A 17664-nucleotide genomic window follows, 5' to 3' on the forward strand; every position below is an offset into this window, starting at 1 on the left:
TTTTTTAATTTTTCATTTTCCTCTTTATTTATTGACGTGCAATGGAGAACAGCAGACTTTTAGGCAACCAAAACACATTTTAGGTGCTTTATAGTTTTGTTCTGCAGCAGTGCTGCTCTCCTGGAGCCAGAAAATCACCTGCAGAACAAAAGGTGGGCAATATTTGTGTCATTCCCCCTCCACTTCTGGGTCTCTGTCCCTTCCAGCAGAGTGAGGGAGAGAACTGGAGGAGTAAAAATGGCCAAACTCATGGGTTGAGATAAAGAAATTTAATAGGCACGGTGGAAGTCTCACACACAAGCAAAGCAAACCAAGGGATTCCTTCCCCGCCTGCCAGGTTCAGCATCTCCAGGAAAGCAGGGCTCCATCACACATCACAGGAACTTTCAGCACCTTTGAGGAGCAGCAGGTCTATAAATAAATAAGGATTTTGGATTGTCCTTCATTTTCAAGGCATATCTTTGGTACAAAAAGGAATGGAGGGTATTAACAAGCCATTCCTTGGGCAAAGGGGGCTTGGTGCAAAGCAAAACCTTTTCAGTTTGGATCTTTAAAAACCCCTATTCTTGCAGAAAATAGAAGAACAAGGGCACAATGCAACACCAGGAAAACAACCACACACACCATTATGAAACAAGTGCATAGAGAGGGCAAGTCAGCTCCTGCTGACACCCAAAATCCAAACTCCAGTGGCTTTTTTGGGTCCGTTTCCTCAGTATCCATAAATCTCGTTGTCCACCCAGCCGGACTCCTCGCTCCTGCCCACGCGGTCCCCGCAGAGCTCGTAGATGTCGTTGGTGACAAAGCCACTCTCCGTGCTGGCCAGTGTCACCAAGGCACTGGAGGTGTCCCCGGGGTCCCTGCAGGGGCTCTGGGCACGGAAGGAGGAATTCTTGGTGCCAGGCCTGGCCCCGGCCAGGTCAGCTTCGGATTGTTTGTGGATCACCCTGTAGATGTCCAGCTCGGGGCTGGGCTGGGGCAGCCAGGGCTCGTCACCCTTCGGGGTCACATCCACCAGCTCCTGCCTCCTGGAGGGCAGGGAGAAAGGGAAAAGCCGTGAAACAGCACGGAGGAAAAGACAGAACGACAGCAGAGCTGTGGCAGTGGTTTGGTGATGAGCTTCGAGCCAAGCTGGGCTCGGGGCGTTTCTTATTCCAGCCATTCCAGGCTGCTCTCCTGGAAATCTCCTGGAAAATCCTGGAAAGCTCCTGCTGAGCTCAGAGGCTGGGGCAGCACAACTCCCAAAATCCCAGCCAGCATTCCCCCCGAGCTGCTGGGCACACAGGGAAAGCAAGGAGCTAAACATTCTTTGCTCCAGATTGTTATCCTTTCGTTTCCCTTGCTGCATTTTTTCGCTTTTGAAGGGGAACTTCTGATAATGCAAAGCTTTAATTAAAAAAGTAGAAGGGTTCACACATCAAAATCATAATCTTGGTGACAATTTTCCTGCCTGCTAGGTCTGTGAGTGCAAGAAAAGAATATGAAGTGATTTACTTAGAATTTTCCTTCCCAATTGACTCAGCCTGGAGCATCAAGGCCACTTTTTCAGCATTTCTTTGGCTGCAAACACTCCTGTGCAGAGCTTTTTGCAGGATGGGGAAATTAGCTGTAATCAGGACAAGGTGTCACTGCTAATTCAGAACACAAAAGTGCCACTCACCTCCTCATGAACAGCCAAAAGCAGGAGATGCCTGTGATGGCCAGCAGGAGAAGCAGCACAGGAATGCTGGAAATAAGGATGAAGGCAAGGCCCTGAACAGGTCCTGGGGGTAAAAATGAAGCAGGGTCATGAGAAGAAATTGCAAGTTTTTCATGGTTAATCACAGATGTACAAACAAAACTTTCACAATAAATATAATAATAGAATTCACAATAATAATATTCATTATTACATTCACAATAAATATAATAACATAATATTAATTATGTAACAGTCACAATAAATAGAATAATATAATTCACAATAAATAAATAATAAAAGTGGCTTTTCCACACCCAAAATACTTTGCTTTGGATTTTGAACATTTTTTACAACCAGAGCAACCTCCTTATTCCGTCCTGGGAAATACTTGAAGGAAGTTTCTTTTTTTTTTCCAGAGGCTGTTTTCTGTATTCAGTCTGGCACATTTTGAGGCAAACACTTGCAGTGAGGTTCTGAGAGCACAACTCACCTTTGGCTCCCCCAGCTGTTCCATTGGCACCTTTCCTCCAGCGTTCCTCTGGGAATTTTGGCTTCCAAGGCTCTGTTACCACAGCTGGAAAGAAGTAGCTTCATTAATTCTGCAGATTATTTTTTTTTAAATAATAAAAAATTGAGGCTGAGAGGAGATTGAAGAGGCTGGGAGCTGCAAAGGTGTGTGAGGTGCATTGGGACTCTTGCACTTCAATCCCTGCAGTATCACCCAACTCTGCATCACCAGCAGCAGGATTTTCCCTGCAGGATTTTCCCTGCAGGATGGAGCATGGAGCAGCACAGGGGAGGTGCAGACTGCAGGGCAGCTTCTTGCTCAGGGTGTTTTTTGGGTGTCCTTGACGATGAATGGCAGAGTATTTCCACTGCAAGTCAGCAGTAATTTAAAAAAAAAAAGAAAAATCCCAAACAAATCTGTCCAACTCACCTCTTCGGGAATTGTCTGTTGGAGCTCTTGTTGGCTTTTCTGGAAGGAAAGAGAAATGCAGAATTTGCTCATGAGTGAAATGCACAATTTCCTACCTGAGCACTGTTCTTCTGTTCTCTCCCCCAGTCTGAGACCTCAAACCCCTCACAAAAACCCTCAGGGAATTTATGCAAACCACAAGCAGCTACAGATGCTGGGATTCTTTCCTCATTTGCTGCACAAATTAAAAACTGAGGGAGGGTTTCCTGTCCCTGTTAGGCTGCCTGTGATACACACACACGTGGTCAGTATCTAAGGAGAAAAACTTTTTAATCTGCGTGTTCTCTAGCTTATATACTCTTTATAAAGCATGATCATTAAGATAAGTTCTCGTGGTGTAGTTATCTTAATGTAGTTATTATATTCATTGGTGCAAAGCAATTAGGGTCAATAAAATTGGTAAAAGACAGAAATGTCATAAGGAATGCATACACATTTACTTGTGCACTTAGTCTAGCTCACAAATATTCTCTGTATATTTTCTAATCTGTTCCCCTGCTGATGGCCTTGTCTTCTTCCTTGCTATGGATACACTTGAAAATACACTTGAATATAATCAATTGTGATTTAATAATCAGTTGTTATTTAATCATTAATTATTATTTAATCATCAATTTCTTCTATCAACTCAGCTTTGCCTGCAGGCCAGCTCTCCAGCCCTCATCACCGCCCTCCTCGTTCCTCCTGCTGGGGCTGGAATCCCGCAGAGCCTCCTCACCCAGGGAATATTTGCAGATGAAGTTGTTCTTCATGGTGCATCTGTCGTCGTTCCACTGGAACATGTAGGGCCCCCCCAGGCCGGGCGGGGCAGAGGGCTGGTGGTAGAGCACCACGCACACCTCGCCGCCGCACGACGGCTCGTCCGCGTACCAGTTCCTGGGGAAACACAAGAACCACCTCAGGGCCGCCTTCCAGCAGCTTGGAGGGGAAAACCAGCAGAGTTCGAGGGGTTATGGCACACCCTGTGCTTCCAGTGGGGAAATGGGAGGGATGAAATGCAGTTATTTGTTGTTTTAATTCAGATTTTTCAAACTCCGCGAGCAAGGTGATGGACAAATATCAGTGAGCGAAGGGCTGAGCTCCTCACTGTTTCCCTTCCCTCCTTCCTGCCCCAGTCAGCATTACCAAAAGGTCTCAGCTAGAACAATTAACAGATTTTAATTATTATTTTTAAACAAATTTATTTCTTAAATGTAGTGGCAATGAACACCACGGAATAAGCCAGAAACGAGGATTCAGTTCTGGTCCCCAGGTACACCTTAAGAACATGGGTTTAGAATTCACTATTTTCTTGTAGACAAGGTCCTTTCTTGGACATCAAAGCAGCTCAGAATGAGCTGCAATCGTGTAGAGAAAGCCCAAGTTCTCCTGAGTTCACTGAGCCTTGCAGAGGAGTTTCTCCACACCATTTTAAATCTGTGCAAAATCATCATTTTTGGTCTCTCTGTCTCAGCACCAGCAACATTTTGGCATCTATTTAATGAAAAAAAAAGAAAAATCTGAAGCAGAACCTGGCTTTCTCTGTCAGAAATGCACCACCACAGTCTTGCAGATATATTTGTTTTGTTTTGTTTTCTAAGAATAAACCTTACCACCAGCCACCTGTGCTGCTTTTCCAAGCAGTGCACAGGAAGGAGGCAGCGCTGTAAAATCACTGTTGGTGAGGAGATATTTCATGCAACTCAGAGAACACCTCTAAAAGTGCCCTGATTTTGCCAATTTTCAATCCCCACCGATTCTGGAGCAATGTTCTGCCTGCCAAAAAATTTGCTGTGAGCTGATCCATAAGACATAAATAATTCCAGATACCCCAATGTACTCAGCATGGGAGAACACCCATTTTAAGTGGTGTTTTTCCAACCATTCTGATGCTTTATTCCTCCCTCACTTCCTTCCTCCCCTGGTGTTTTCCTTGGCTTTATAATTCAGCAGAAAGGAGAGTGTCTCACCAATGGAAGGCAGGAAAGCTGTGCCTGTTTCTTAGCAGCAGATTCTGCTTCCAGCTTCCCATTACCCACCCCCAATGTCTGAACCACAGGAGAGACTTTAAAATATCAAATAATAATAAAACCTGCTTTTATTTGTTCATTTCTGAGTGACTGAAATGCCTGATGGGCTCCCACAGCAAAAAGGCCACAATTCCAAGGTGGTTTTTGCGTGTCTGATGTAAGGATGCAAATTGATGTTGCTGCTTTTATAATTTAATTATAACCAAGCCTGTGGTTCCTTAAGACAAAGAGGCAGAAATCTAAAAATTGCTGTGAAGACTTCAGTTTTCCATGGCTGCAATAAATCCTGCAGCTCTAATTTTTTGCTGTCTCACAGGAAAAAAAAAGTATTCTCTCAGTAAAGGAATCCCATTTTTCATTATTCAGGACACCAGGCATAAACTTCAGGGGATCTGCAGTGCAGGAATCTTCAGTGAGGGAATAATATTTTTCATTTTTCAGGACATCAGGTATAAACTTTATGGGATCTGCAGTGCAGGAATCTTCAGGTCATTTGTAGCTGCCTAGTCAGAGATTTTTAAGGCCACACCATTTGTTGTTTCCCCTCCTTTTAGCCCCCAAAAATGATCAATTCAGCCTAAAGCAGCCACTCCCACGGAGCACCACAGGAGGGTGATGGGATGGGTACAGAATGTCCTTGTCATATTTCCTGAAAAATCCATTAGCTCAGGATTCTTCTCCTGGGAAGCTGAGAAGTCTCAGAGAAAAATGAAACCAATAATTATCTGATTTTCTTCTCCTGTGTTTTGCTGCTTTGGGATGTGTTTGGACATTGTTTACCAACAGGTGATTGTTTTATTGAGCTTCTGCTGTGAATTTTTTGACTTAATGACCAATTAATGGGGCTAAGTTGTGTTGGACTCTGAGAAGAGAGTCATGAGCTTTTCATTATTATCTTTTAGCCTTCTGCTTGTATCCTTTCTGTATTCTTTAGTATAGTAAAGAATGCTACTAAAAACATTTTAAGATACAATATAGATCATAAAATAATAAATTAACCTTTAAGAACATGGAGTCAGATCCATCACTCCTTCCAACGACGAGGATCTCAGAAAATACAACACAGAAGGAGCACAAGTGACAGCTGGGGCATCACTGCCTGGATTCTTTGGACAAAATCCCGAATTCCTGAGGGCCCTGCCAGCCCCACAGCCCCACTCCCAGGTACCCACCGAAATCTGGACGAGCTCCCATCTGACCAGGAGTAGAAGCTGTGACACTCTGTGCTGTTGTCCCCCTCGTCCTTCCTCCTCCTGAGCCCTATCCAGAAGTCTCCATCCGAGGCCAGCAGGCTCCTGATCAAGGATTCGATCAGCCTCTGCTCTGCTGGGCTCTCGATGCTGACCAAGTGTCCCCCGTCAGCCCTGCAGGCCAGGTGGGCTTCCTCGTAGCTGCTCCTGCGGGAGGCATCGTGGAAATAAACGATTTTGTAGCAGGGTTTCTGCGTGCCGCGCCTGCAAACCGTCTGCCCTGCAGGGAGGGAGAGAAAACGTTACAGGAACGGCGCTAAACGGGACCAAAATTTAGGGTAAAGCATCAGTTTGGATGAGTTTTGTGCTCTTTGTATGGAAAACACAACACAGGTGAAAGCCGTCTCCAAGTTTTTATTACTGAGTCTCAAAGTTTAGGTTGGTCCTTTCATGTCCTGCTGTTCTCAGCTCCCTCAGGATTTTTCTGGGGTTTGCGGATCCTGGGAGTTCCCAGCTCCCAAAGAAACACTGTGCCAGAGCAAACTGATACATGCAACCTCTCAAAAAGCAAAGTTCCCGTGCAAGGGTTCCAAGAGGCTTTTTTAAATTATTATTCTTTTTAAGGAGTTAAATGGTCTAAATTACAGATTTCCTTATGCAAGGAGAGATAGCGAGAATTTATCTTTTATGCAATATGTATATGAAATAAAATACAATATATCTATATGCAATAGAGATATAATATAGATATGCAATATATATAATATATTCTATCTATATGCAATATAGATATGATATAGATATGCAATATAGATATAATATATTCGATCTATATGCAATATAGATATAATATAGATATGCAATATAGATATAATATATTCTATCTATATGCAATATAGATATGATATAGATATGCAATATCTATATAATGTATCTATATGCAATGGTTTAATGGGTATTGCAGTGCCATAGAATCCCAGAATATTTGGGGTAGGAAAGGACCTTAAAACCATCTCATGAGGACACCTCCCACCATCCCAGGCTGCTCCAAGCCCAGTCCAGCCTGGCCTTGGGCACTCCCAGGGATGGGACATGCCCAGCTCTGGCCAAGCAGGGCCTCGCCCCCCTCACAGGGCAGAATTTCTTATTCACATCCAACTGAAACTCTTCATTCCCAGTGTCTGCACTGGGGATCACAGGACGAGCCCCCACAGCCCAATTTCCAGCTCTGCAATGTTCCTGCCTGCCCAGGGAGTAAACAATGTCTGTTTGCAGGCTGCCTCATGCAGAAGCAGCAGAGCTTATTTTGGTTCCGAGGGAAGATCAAAGTGAAAAGACACATCATCCAAAATGATGCACTCGGGTGGTTTTTCCAGCAGAGCAGTCCCAATATTTAGACTGTGGAAACAAACTGTTTTGTTTTGCTCAGTAAATATTTCTTTGCAGGCACAATCTGCTAACCTACATGTTTTTAGAGGAGGAAAACATTCAGCAACACTTGTGGAACAAATGGGATAACACAAGGACAGGTCGTTACAAACCCTGCCATGGGATCATTGCTGGCCTTGCTTTATCCTTTTGTGTTGATCTGTAGGAGTGGGAGTTTCAACACCTTTCACACTGGAATTTTTCAGCAGTTACACAGCCAGAAATGGAGTCTGCTAACATTTTGCACAGGGATTACAATAGGAGCAGGATTTTTACTATGACAGCACAATTAAAAATACATTTCCAGCATAGCCTGAGAATTTGACACTCGGAGAAGAAGGCAAAGGCCCTTACCTCTTCTGAGGGAAATGTCCACTGCTGCTGGGAGAGGCAAGAGGAAAACACAGACAGCAGAGTGTCATTAAAAACCTGCAGCTCTCTAGAAAGTGTCACAAAAACTGCACTCAGGCTCTTCCCTGATACACAAACACATTTTTCCTCATTTATTAAAAAAAAAAAAAAAGAGGAAGAAGAAAGTCTGCGCCTTATCAGCCAGCTTGCCATTACTTTCAGCTACGGAAATCAGCTGGAGCGGATTCCTGGCCGGGCTTCCCTGCCCGGTTCAGGAGCCGGAACGCGCAGCTCCGAGCCAGGCTGAAAGGATTCCTTGTGCTCGCCCTTATCCTCATCGGGATCTGCCCGCTGGCTCCAGCCAGCCCCCCAGGGCAGGGCGGCGGGGGAAATCAGCTGGAAAAGTTGGAGAAAACCTCCAGAACGACCAAAGCCAGCCTCCCCCCGCACCGCCAAGCGAGAGCATCCCTGCCCATGTCGCGACAGCCGCCCGCGCATCCCGACCCTCCCAGCCACAGCGGCGGGGCCGGAGGGGTATTTTCGGGATAAAGAGGATCCCCACACACCCTGGCAGCGATGCCCAGCCCCTCTTACCGCTGAGCAGCCGCGCCCCCGCCGCGCAGCCCAGCGCGGCCGCGCACAGCGCTGCTGCCGCCAGCATCGCTCCGCCGGGGACGGGACAGCGCCAGCCACGGCGACAGCTCCTCCTTCTTTCCTCCCTCCTTTCCTTCCTCCCCTGCCTCTTTCCGCCTCTTTCCTCCTCCTCCTCCTCAGGCGCGGCCCCGCGGAGCCGGCGCTGTCCCGGCGCTCAGCGCTCTCCCCCGGCCGCCGCTCCCGGCTCCCAGCCCCGCATCCCCCTGCCCGCATCCCCCCGATCCCGGTTTATATCCCCCTGCCACCCCCCGCCCACCAGGAGCCACCCACGGGCGGGTCCAGCCCCGCGCTGGGCATTTCGGATTGGTTTTTCTTTTTTTTTTTTTTATTTTTAAAGGTTTTTTCTTCGCTTTCGCAGCTGTGGAGGAACGGGATGAGCTTTATGGTTTCCTGCCGCTCCAGCCAAACACTGAACTATTTTATCCACCCCAATCGCGGCTTTCTAAACACATTCTGAGAGTCTATATTCTAGAATCTGACTATTCTGAGAATTTATATTCTATATTCTAGAATCTGACTCTTCTGAGAATCTGCATTCTAAATTCTAGAATATATTCTGAGATTTTATATTCTATATTCTAGAATCTAACTACTCTGACAATCTATATTCTACATTCTGGAACCTGACTATGCTGAGAATCTGTATTCTAGAATCTGACTCTTCTGAGACTCCATATGCTAGAATCTGACTATTCTGGCATATATATTTTATATTCTATATTCTAGAATCTAACTATTCTGAGAATCTATATTCCAGAGCCGGATTATTCTGGAATCTATATTCTATATTCTATAATCTAACTATTGTGAGAATCTATATTCTATGTTCTAGAATATATTCTGAGAATCTATATTCTACATTCTAGAATCTGACTATTCTGAGACTCTATATTCTAGAGTCTGACTATTCTAAATATTCTGGCTGCTCTGACTCAGAAGGGATCACCGCAAGGATCACTTTAAGTGCAAAATCCCGGGACTGGCTCCAAAATCTCGGCGTTTTTAGCGCACGGTGCCCGAGGGAAGCCCCGGGAGGGGAAGCACAGCAGGGGAATTGTGATTCCCGCAGGGATAAAGGCTGAGCCCGTCCTGGGAAAAGCTGCTCCGCACCAGATTCCTGCATCCCGGGCTCTCCATCCATCCATCATCCATCCATCCATCCATCCATCCATCCATCCATCCATCCATCCATCCATCCATCATCCAATAATAATAATAATAATAATAATAATAATAATAAATAATATCCAGGACATCTTTTTCCCTTAAACAGAATCTGAGTATTTAGACCAAGGGAAACAAAAACCAGAATTTGGGCCAAGCAAACAGACTTAGTTCAGCATTTTAATAAACTTTGAGAAGAGGAAGTGCTTAATAGGAACCAAGTGAAAATAAGGAGGAAGGAAAAAAGGAGGCTTTTATGTCCAAAATGAAGACGTCATTCCTGAAAGTACCTTTTGAAATCTTATTTTCCCGGTTATTTCTCCAATCTCTGCACTTATCAGCTTTAATATCTCAGTGCTACTCTGTACAACCGAGGAATGAAATTGTGTTAATTCAGATATTTCGTTCTTAACCCTCAACTCATTTGTCTCTGCTTTGTATCCTGGGAATTACAGCAGGAGGAAAGAAAAGCCTTAATAGAATCCAGGCCTCTTACTCCTGGATTTGATTCTCCTGATAAACATCCGGCCAGGCCAAGCCAAACCATTTTAAATCAGTAAATCTGTATTTCACTGCTGATAATAATAAAAATCCCCAGATGGGATTCTTGCTTTATTGCTCAAATCCAGTTTCTGAGAGCTTTTTAGGGAGTGGAGCGGCCAGTTTGGTAATTTGGTTATAAACCGAGTTTTTGTGTTTCAGTGGGTAAAAACTTGGAGACAGCAATGGAAAAAATAAAATAAAAAATAAAAAAACCAATAATGGCCAGGCTGTAAAGATTCCTTTCATGTTAACCTGATTAATTTAGACTCACTGCCTTACTTCTTCTGTCTTTGGGATAGAAAATTGTCCTCAATAACTTTTTTTAGCTCATCTAAACTTCATTTACCTCCTGTGCCTGACCTGGAATTTCAGAGTTCCCCAGCCTGCAGGATCCTCTTTGCTTAAGGAATTTTTTGGATGACCCCACATTCTCTTCCCAGATTTATACAATTTCCATGGTTTGCTCTTTGGATTTGTCCACGTCTGAATCAAATCTGAAATCTGGATTTGAACACTAAGCAATATCCATGGCTGACAATAACCTGAACATTATTCTTATTCTATCCACTGCATTAATTTGAATTTTCTTAGACTTATGGGATGCTTTTAGGGTGTCCTATATTTGTGCAAAGCCATTTACTGCTTAAAATGAATCTTTATGGCTGCCCAAAGCTGCAAATCCTGGCTGTCATCCCTGCTTGGAAAACCCCTCCAAACCCATCAAGCCCAACCTTCCAAGGAATTTAAAACAAATTTAAAAATTAAAAAGAGCAGGAGCCTCAGTGAGCTGTTGCTGGCTGCAGGCAGCACCCAGAGCAGACTAATGGATGGTGATGGATGGGATTCCTTGTGGGATTATTGATGGGGAAGGGGGGACTGCTGACTCGCAGGAAAGGCTTGCAGAGCTCAGCACCTCCTGCAGATTGCTCTGCCTGGCCCCGCTCCCAAAGCCAGCTCTGCGCTGAAAACGGGCAGTGCTCTGCTGAAATTAGGGATAAAAAAATCATAATTGCAGAGTCAGGCTGAAAATGCAATTCCTGTGCTCAATGGTTTGCCTGAGATTGCTTTATTTGTGTTCTGCTGATGGTGGGGCGCACTAATTAACCAGAACAGTAATTGGGGCTCAGCAGAAGTTTCCATCTTCTTTCAGGCCATTTCTACTCCAGTCCACTTCTAGTTCCTAAACCCAGTTTTGCTCTAAAAATGGGGAGCGCTGTACTAAAATTAGGGATTAAAAAAAATCATAATTGCAGAGTCAGGCTGAAAATGCAATTTCTGTGTTCAATAATTTGCTTTATTTGTGGGAGTTCTGCTGATGGTGGGGCGCACTAATTAACCAGAACAATAATTGGGACTCCAGCAGGAGTTCCCATCTTTTTTTCAGGCCATTTCCACTCCAGTCCACTTCCAGTTCCCAAACCCAGCTCTGCACTAAAAATGGGGAATGCTCTACTAAAATTAGGGATAAAAAAGGGATTATTGCAGAGGCTGAAAGTCTGAGTTTGCTTTATTTGTGTTCTCTTGATGGCGACACACACTAATTAACCAGAACAGTAACTGAGGCTCCAGCAGAAGTTTCCATCTTCTTCCAGACCATTTCCACTCCAGCCCAGCTTCTCCAAGGAAGGGGACAGCTGCCACCACAGGCCTTAATTCCATTTATTCAACAAGAATAAATGGAGGGAAATGTGAGAACAGAGGCCTTGGTGAGGCTGAGATAAGCCCAGTCAGAATGGGAGTCAAAACCTGCAAATTTGGAGGAGAAAAAACCTCCAAAATCCATTTTGTCCTCATGTTTTTTAGTGGAAATGAGCAGTAAATGAGGAGGATCACTGGGAAGGAGCACAGCTCTTGTTTTATTTCCCTGCCTGAACATTGGTGCTGCTCTCTGGTGTCCTCAGCATTGCTGGGGCTCTGATTCCTGCTCCCAAATTCCTGCTCCCAGCGCTGCAGACCTGTTTTCCTGGCTGTGTGGCTAGTGATTGTTGCTTTGGGCAATCAGCTAACTACACTGCCTGGCAACCAGGCTGATGGCAGAGCCTCTCACCCCTGCTTTTCCTTCCCAAAGCCCCTCCTGCAGCAGCTTCTGCCATTCATCATTATTTTCTCCAATTAAAATTCTTAGTTAAGCGAAGAGGTAATTATACCTACAGCGAGTTTAATTTCCACTCCACATTTTAGGGGTTTTTACTTATAAAAACTGCAGTGAACACAACACAAAGGCCATTTAAAGAGTGCAAATGCAAAGCAATCAAACACTAAAATACAAATTATTATGCAGCACCACACTGCATTTGAGTATAATCATTGCTCAAAACTCCCTTCACTTACCTTGCTTAATAAAATATTTAAAAAAGGAGAAAATTATTAATATCTGGCAGAGAAGCTGAAGGATGCAACCTAAAAAATTCATAGTCCGGTCTGTGTGTGTTAAAAATTAAGTATACAGTAAATTAATCATTTAAAACCTGACAGGATTCTTGGTCCAGGAAAATTCCTGAGGATTTTAGCACCAACTTCAAGAAATCCAAGATTTCACTTCAAATTACCAACACTGCTGTGGCAGGTAAAACTCTGGAAACAAAGGCGCAGCTAAATCCCATTATTCATGATTTTGCAGTCGGAAAAAGGGAGCTGGGAGTTTCCTGGAGCAGGGAATGCTGTGCCTTGTTTTGATGGCAGTGAAGTTAGTGATTGTGGGAGGATGGGGACAATCAGCTAACTACACTGCCTGCAAACCAAGGACTCCTCCTGGAGCCACGGAACCAAGCCTGGAAAGAAAGGAAACACTTCCAAGAATTATACTGATTTATATGGAATCGTCTCTCAATCAAGAAAAAAATATCATCCAACACCTCCATAACACCTTAAAGAATTCAGGACTTACCTTGGAGCAGCTTACCTTGGAATAATCCCCAAAAGGACAGAGTCTGGATGAAAATGATTTCATGGGGAGGGAAAAATGGGTGGATTCTTCCCTGTTCCTTTTCCCTGGAGCCTTTCCCTGGCAGAATTCCTCTGGGGATGCTCCCAGCTTTTCCTCTGGGATGTTCCCAGCTTTTCTCCTGGGTTGCTCCCATCTTTTCTTCAGGGATGTTCCCATCTTTTCCTCTGGGATGTTCCCATCCTTTCTCCTGGGATGTTCCCATCTTCTCTCCAGGGATGTTCCAGTATCTTTTCCAGTGGATGCTCCCATCTTTTCTGTGAGGTTGCTCCAATCTTTTCCCTGGGGTTGCTCTCATCTTTTCCCTGGGGATGTTCCCATCATTTCTCTTAGGATGTTCTCATCCTTTCCTGTGGATATTCCCATCTTTTCCTCTGGGATGTTCCCAACTTTTCTTCAGGGATGTTCCCATCCTTTCTCCTGGTTTGCTCCCATCTTCTCTCCTGGGGTTGCTCCCATCTTTTCTCCTGGGATATTTCCATCTTCTCTCCAGGGATGTTCCCACCTTTTCCCTGGGGTTGTTCCCATCTTTTTTCCTGGGTTGCTCCCATCTTCTCTCCAGGAATGTTCCCATATTTTCCTCTGGGATGTTCCCATCTTTTCCTCTGGGATGTTCCCATCTTTTCCCTGAGGATGTTCCCATCTTCTCTCCAGGAATCTTCCCATCTTTTCCTCCAGGGATGTTCCCGTATTTTCCTCCGTGTTGTTCCCATCTTTTCCCCTGGGGCTCCTGGCTCCGAGTGTCCCCAGGCCAGCCCCAGCCCGGGAGCTTTGTGTACTCCTGTCACCATGGCCACCCCCAGGGGGACCTGGGGATGGCTCAGGTGGCCCCAGCCGTGGGAGCTTTGTTGCAAGAGAGGTTTCCATGGGCAAGGTCAACACGGGAAACACACCCAGAGTTTGGAATTCCCACCCAGAGTTTGGAATTCCCACCCAAAGGGCCCCAGGGTGGCACTGGTGGCAGTCCCAGCTGGAATTCCCAAAACAGCTCAGAGGGGTGGGTGTCCTGTGCTGTGCCCTGGTTTTGGGGTCTGCCCAGCCACTGCTCTTGGATCTGTTCAGCCCTGAAAATCATGGCACACACACACAGAGGAAGCAAACCCAGAAATTTTAAAGAGTTGTGGCAACAGCTCTCAGGCTCCGTAAAGTAAACCCAGGTAGCTTTGCAGTCTTTCTTTTGTTGTTTAATTTTAGAACATCCTGGGTCAACACCACTGGGGTTTTCAGGTTTATTTGATTACTTAAATCACTAAATCTTAAATCAAATTCTACCAATATGGAGTACTCAAACCCTGACAATTTTTGTGGTGGCGATCCGAATCAGCTTCTGGTTCACTCCAGCCCACAATAATTCTTTTTACAGGCTTAAGTACAGGTGTAGAAGTTTATAAGCTCCAGGTATGAGGTTTCTTCCGCCCTCTGATTTAGTGGTCCATGGATTTGACGCTTCTGGGTGTGACCAGGACAGTGAGCAAACAAATGCAAGCTGCTTCTCCCTCAGGAGATTGTCACTGAGGATGCTTTTCCCTCTGGAAATCACTCAGCCTTTCTGATTTTTATATCAAAATCTACGAACTGCAGCTGCTTACCTGGAGGAACAGCCCGCCTTCCATCACCCACAAAAACCAAATGCCTTGCAGAGGGGAGCTGCACTTGGCTTCTTTATTTCCATTTTGGTCCTTTAAAACAGGAAAACTTAAAAAAAAAAAAAAGTCCTGCAGGGGTGGCTCCTGCCAGAGTGTGTTTGCCCTTGGTTTGGGCTGCAGTTACTACAGAAACTGTCCCTGGGTCTGTCCCTGCCTGGCTCAAGCCTGGGCTTGCCTGCTGACCCAGGGACAGCTCCTTTAATCTGGCTCAGAATGCTCCTGCCCGGCTGGGGGCCCATTTCAGTCCCACTGAAGGCTTTGGGCACGTTTCCCTGCTTCCAGCCAGCTCTGGATCAGCCCCGTGGATATCCAGGCTCTGTTTTTTAGTGGTTTGGCTTTTTTTTTTTCAATTCCTAAAAAGGATTAAAGCAGCATCACGTTCCAAAAGGCACAAACATCTCCTCGTTTATCTCCTGCCTCCTCTCAGTCAGAACACTTGGCTGTCCATGCTGGTTTTTCTAAATCTGCTGGGATGGGAGCAGATCCTGTTTGGGTGCAGCTGGGGAGGAGTGGGAGCACAATTTGGTGGCTGTGCCACTTTTGGTTCAGGCATTCTCTCCCTCAGCAGTTTTTACCCAAACAGGGCACCCAGGGCTGTGTTTTCTTCCAGCCAGTGACAGCTGACAGCTCTGGGAAGGATTGGAGCCTGATTAATGTCCCTAATTAATGAGCCAGTTTTCCTTGTCGCTGCGGTGGGGAGCCAGCATCACCCTCTGCTCTTCTGCTTTCTGTGATATTAACGGGGAAAAAATGCTTCAGCTCCTGCATGGCATCAAAACCACCAAGTTTAAAAGTTCTCTGAATCCCCATTTCAACCAGAATTTGAACAATCAGAGCCAGCTCGGTGAATTGCTGAGAACTTTGCCTAAATTCCCACTAAATTTAAAACAATTTTGTTGTTTGGAATGTGTAGAATTTGACCTCCTGCCCGTCATCCTCCAAGATTTATGCCCTCAGTTCCTGGCTGGTTTCTCAGGTGAGGGCTTTGTTTGCTGCTCACCTGCAGCTCCTGCGCTGGCCATGGGAACGAGGAGCCCAACAGGAGGAGGAGGAGGAGGAGGAGGAAGGATCCTGGTGGAGCCCAGGCTGAGGATTTTAGACTTCCTGTGCTGAAAGGATATCATTTTGGAAGCCTCCTCCACAGCCTCAAGAGAACACTGCATTTGACGTGAGGCCGTGGAGAAGGCTTCCAAAATTGATGGACAGCACTGGGATTGCGGGTGTGGAGTTTGGTTAGAAGTGTGTGATAGCACAGGGTGGGAAATTCAGAGTTAAAGACTGAAATACAGGATCCAGGCTTCCCTCTGATGTCCCTTGTGGATTCCAGGCCTCTATCACAGAATTTCCCCACTCACAGGAGATGAGGAGATGGAGCAGGAGATGCCTCAAAACCCCGTCCCGTGTCTCTGTGTGACCCCAACCCCCTGGCATTTGGGACAGGAGGGTCCCCGGGGAATTCCCGGGGCTGAAATGTGGCAGGGTCAGGCATGGTGAGCAAACTGTGCACTCCCCACCCTGGCTGCTGCTGGTTTGCAGTGGGAATGCGTTGGGTAGCTCGAGAATTAAAGAAAATCAAAGTTGAGAGGAAGAGGTCATGGTTTTTATTAGGTTACAATATCCAAAATTGAGGAAAAATTGTGTGAAATCAAATAAATCAGACTTAATACCCAGATTTTGGTCAGAAAGGCAAAATCATCCCTACAGGAATCCCAGCCTGTGTGTCTGGGATTGTCTAGAAAACCCAGAGTGGACTAAATTTACTGAGAAGACCTTAAAAAATCATAATTATGTGCGTCACCCATCATTTTTAAGTGGCAAATCTTTCTCTTTGACATTTCCCTGGACACCAATTTTGTCAGCTCAGTTAAAAACCCACAGACCTGTGGTGGCTGCCCTGAGTTTTTTGTAACACCTGCTTGTCCTGCAGTCCAGCCACGCTGCAGTGAAATCAATGTGATCAGAACTTTCAAGTTTTTTAAGAGCTTTTATTTTGGGTTTTTTTTTATTTTGACATCTCACCATGGAATGGAGTTTTAAAAACATAAAAAAACTGATGTGGCTGCAGGGAATCCACTCAGTTAAAATGACCTTTTGAAAGGAAGTTTAACCTCCAGAGCAAAACTCAGCCCTCAGGCACGAAGAGCCAGTTTGGCTGTCCAAGAATGCTCCAGAGTTAATTCTGGATGCAGACAGAGTCAGATCTGCACAGGCTGCACTCGCACAGAGGCCAGAGAATGTTGGGTGGAAATTCTTCCCAGCAGCAGCTTCCTGTTGTCCTCCAGCATTCCCCAAAAAAGCCCAGAGCAGGCTGGCCCTGCCCTCGGCACTCCAGGGAAAAGGAAGGAATGATTCAGGGAATAAAATCATCCCAGGAGTACAAAGTGGGGTCACAAAATTGGGGGTTCTGTGTCTGAAAAAAAAAAAAAAAAAAGTTTTTTCTGAGGGTCCCTTCTCTGCCTCAGTCTCTGGTTTCTGGTTTTTTGGGTGGTTGTGGAAAGGGAAAGGTCCCCACTGGCTGAGGAGGTGTTTGGATAAATGAGACAAAGGAGAGAAGGAATTTGGGGCTGTTTGTGGTTTATTACTCATTCCTCAAAAGCAGAATTTTTTTTCTGAAAGCCTTGGTCTTGTTTTTTTAAAAAATATTTTAAAATATTTTAAATTTTTTTTTTTCTGTGTAATGCAGAACAAAATTAAAGAGCGAGGAAGGAGCTGTGTGAGTGGAGAGAAATGAAATCCTGAAACAGCCAGAAATTTGTGGTTTGGGGACACAATTTGTGCCTTCGGGCTCTGAATTTCTCATCCCCTGCCTGGCACCACCCCAGGCCGAGGTGTGAGCCCTGGAACTGGGGGGCTGCACCATCCCCAGCCCCCTCAGGAGCCACTTTTGAGCACTCAGCTCTTTTCACTTTCATTTTTTCTTTTGCCTCTGCAGCTCCTGGGGTCTCACACTGCAGACACAACTTCCTGAGGCAGCAAAAAGGGAAAAAAAGGAACAATCAGCTGTTCTCTGTGCCAAACATTTGAGGAACTGAGACATTTTCTGTGTTTTAAATGCCTGAAAAATGACATAAATCTGTG

General features: G+C 45.3%; 1 protein-coding gene across 2 annotated transcripts; it reads right to left on the reverse strand.

The window, feature by feature from the left end:
• Window positions 1-399: 399 nt before the first annotated feature.
• LAYN (layilin) lies at window positions 400-8454 on the reverse strand. Of its 2 annotated transcripts, XM_039722067.1 has the most exons (8): window positions 8230-8454; window positions 7639-7662; window positions 5839-6136; window positions 3376-3533; window positions 2619-2657; window positions 2172-2255; window positions 1661-1763; window positions 400-1028 (listed from the first exon to the last, which is right to left on the reverse strand). In XM_039722067.1, exons 1-8 carry the CDS (start codon window positions 8294-8296, stop codon window positions 713-715), a joined length of 1089 nt encoding a protein of 362 aa, XP_039578001.1. In that variant the 5' UTR covers window positions 8297-8454; the 3' UTR covers window positions 400-712. The 2 variants fall into 2 exon arrangements, with proteins under 2 accessions (XP_039578001.1, XP_039578002.1); XM_039722068.1 differs by lacking the exon at window positions 7639-7662 and having other exon boundaries at window positions 8230-8453.
• Between the last annotated feature and the right edge of the window lie 9210 nt (window positions 8455-17664).

Source organism: Passer montanus, unplaced genomic scaffold (genome assembly GCF_014805655.1).
Source record: "Passer montanus isolate IOZ18808 unplaced genomic scaffold, ASM1480565v1 scaffold47, whole genome shotgun sequence".
NCBI classification, from domain to species: domain Eukaryota; kingdom Metazoa; phylum Chordata; class Aves; order Passeriformes; family Passeridae; genus Passer; species Passer montanus.

Bases quoted from the DNA above. Each gene is read 5' to 3' on its own strand.
- LAYN (XM_039722067.1), bottom strand. From the start codon at position 8,296: ATGCTGGCGGCAGCAGCGCTGTGCGCGGCCGCGCTGGGCTGCGCGGCG. The intron at 2,658-3,375 runs GTGAGGAGGCTC...CTTTCCTTCCAG, and splicing joins CATCTGCAAATATTCCCTGG to AAAAGCCAACAAGAGCTCCA. The intron at 2,256-2,618 runs GTGAGTTGGACA...ACTTCTTTCCAG, and splicing joins AACAGACAATTCCCGAAGAG to CTGTGGTAACAGAGCCTTGG.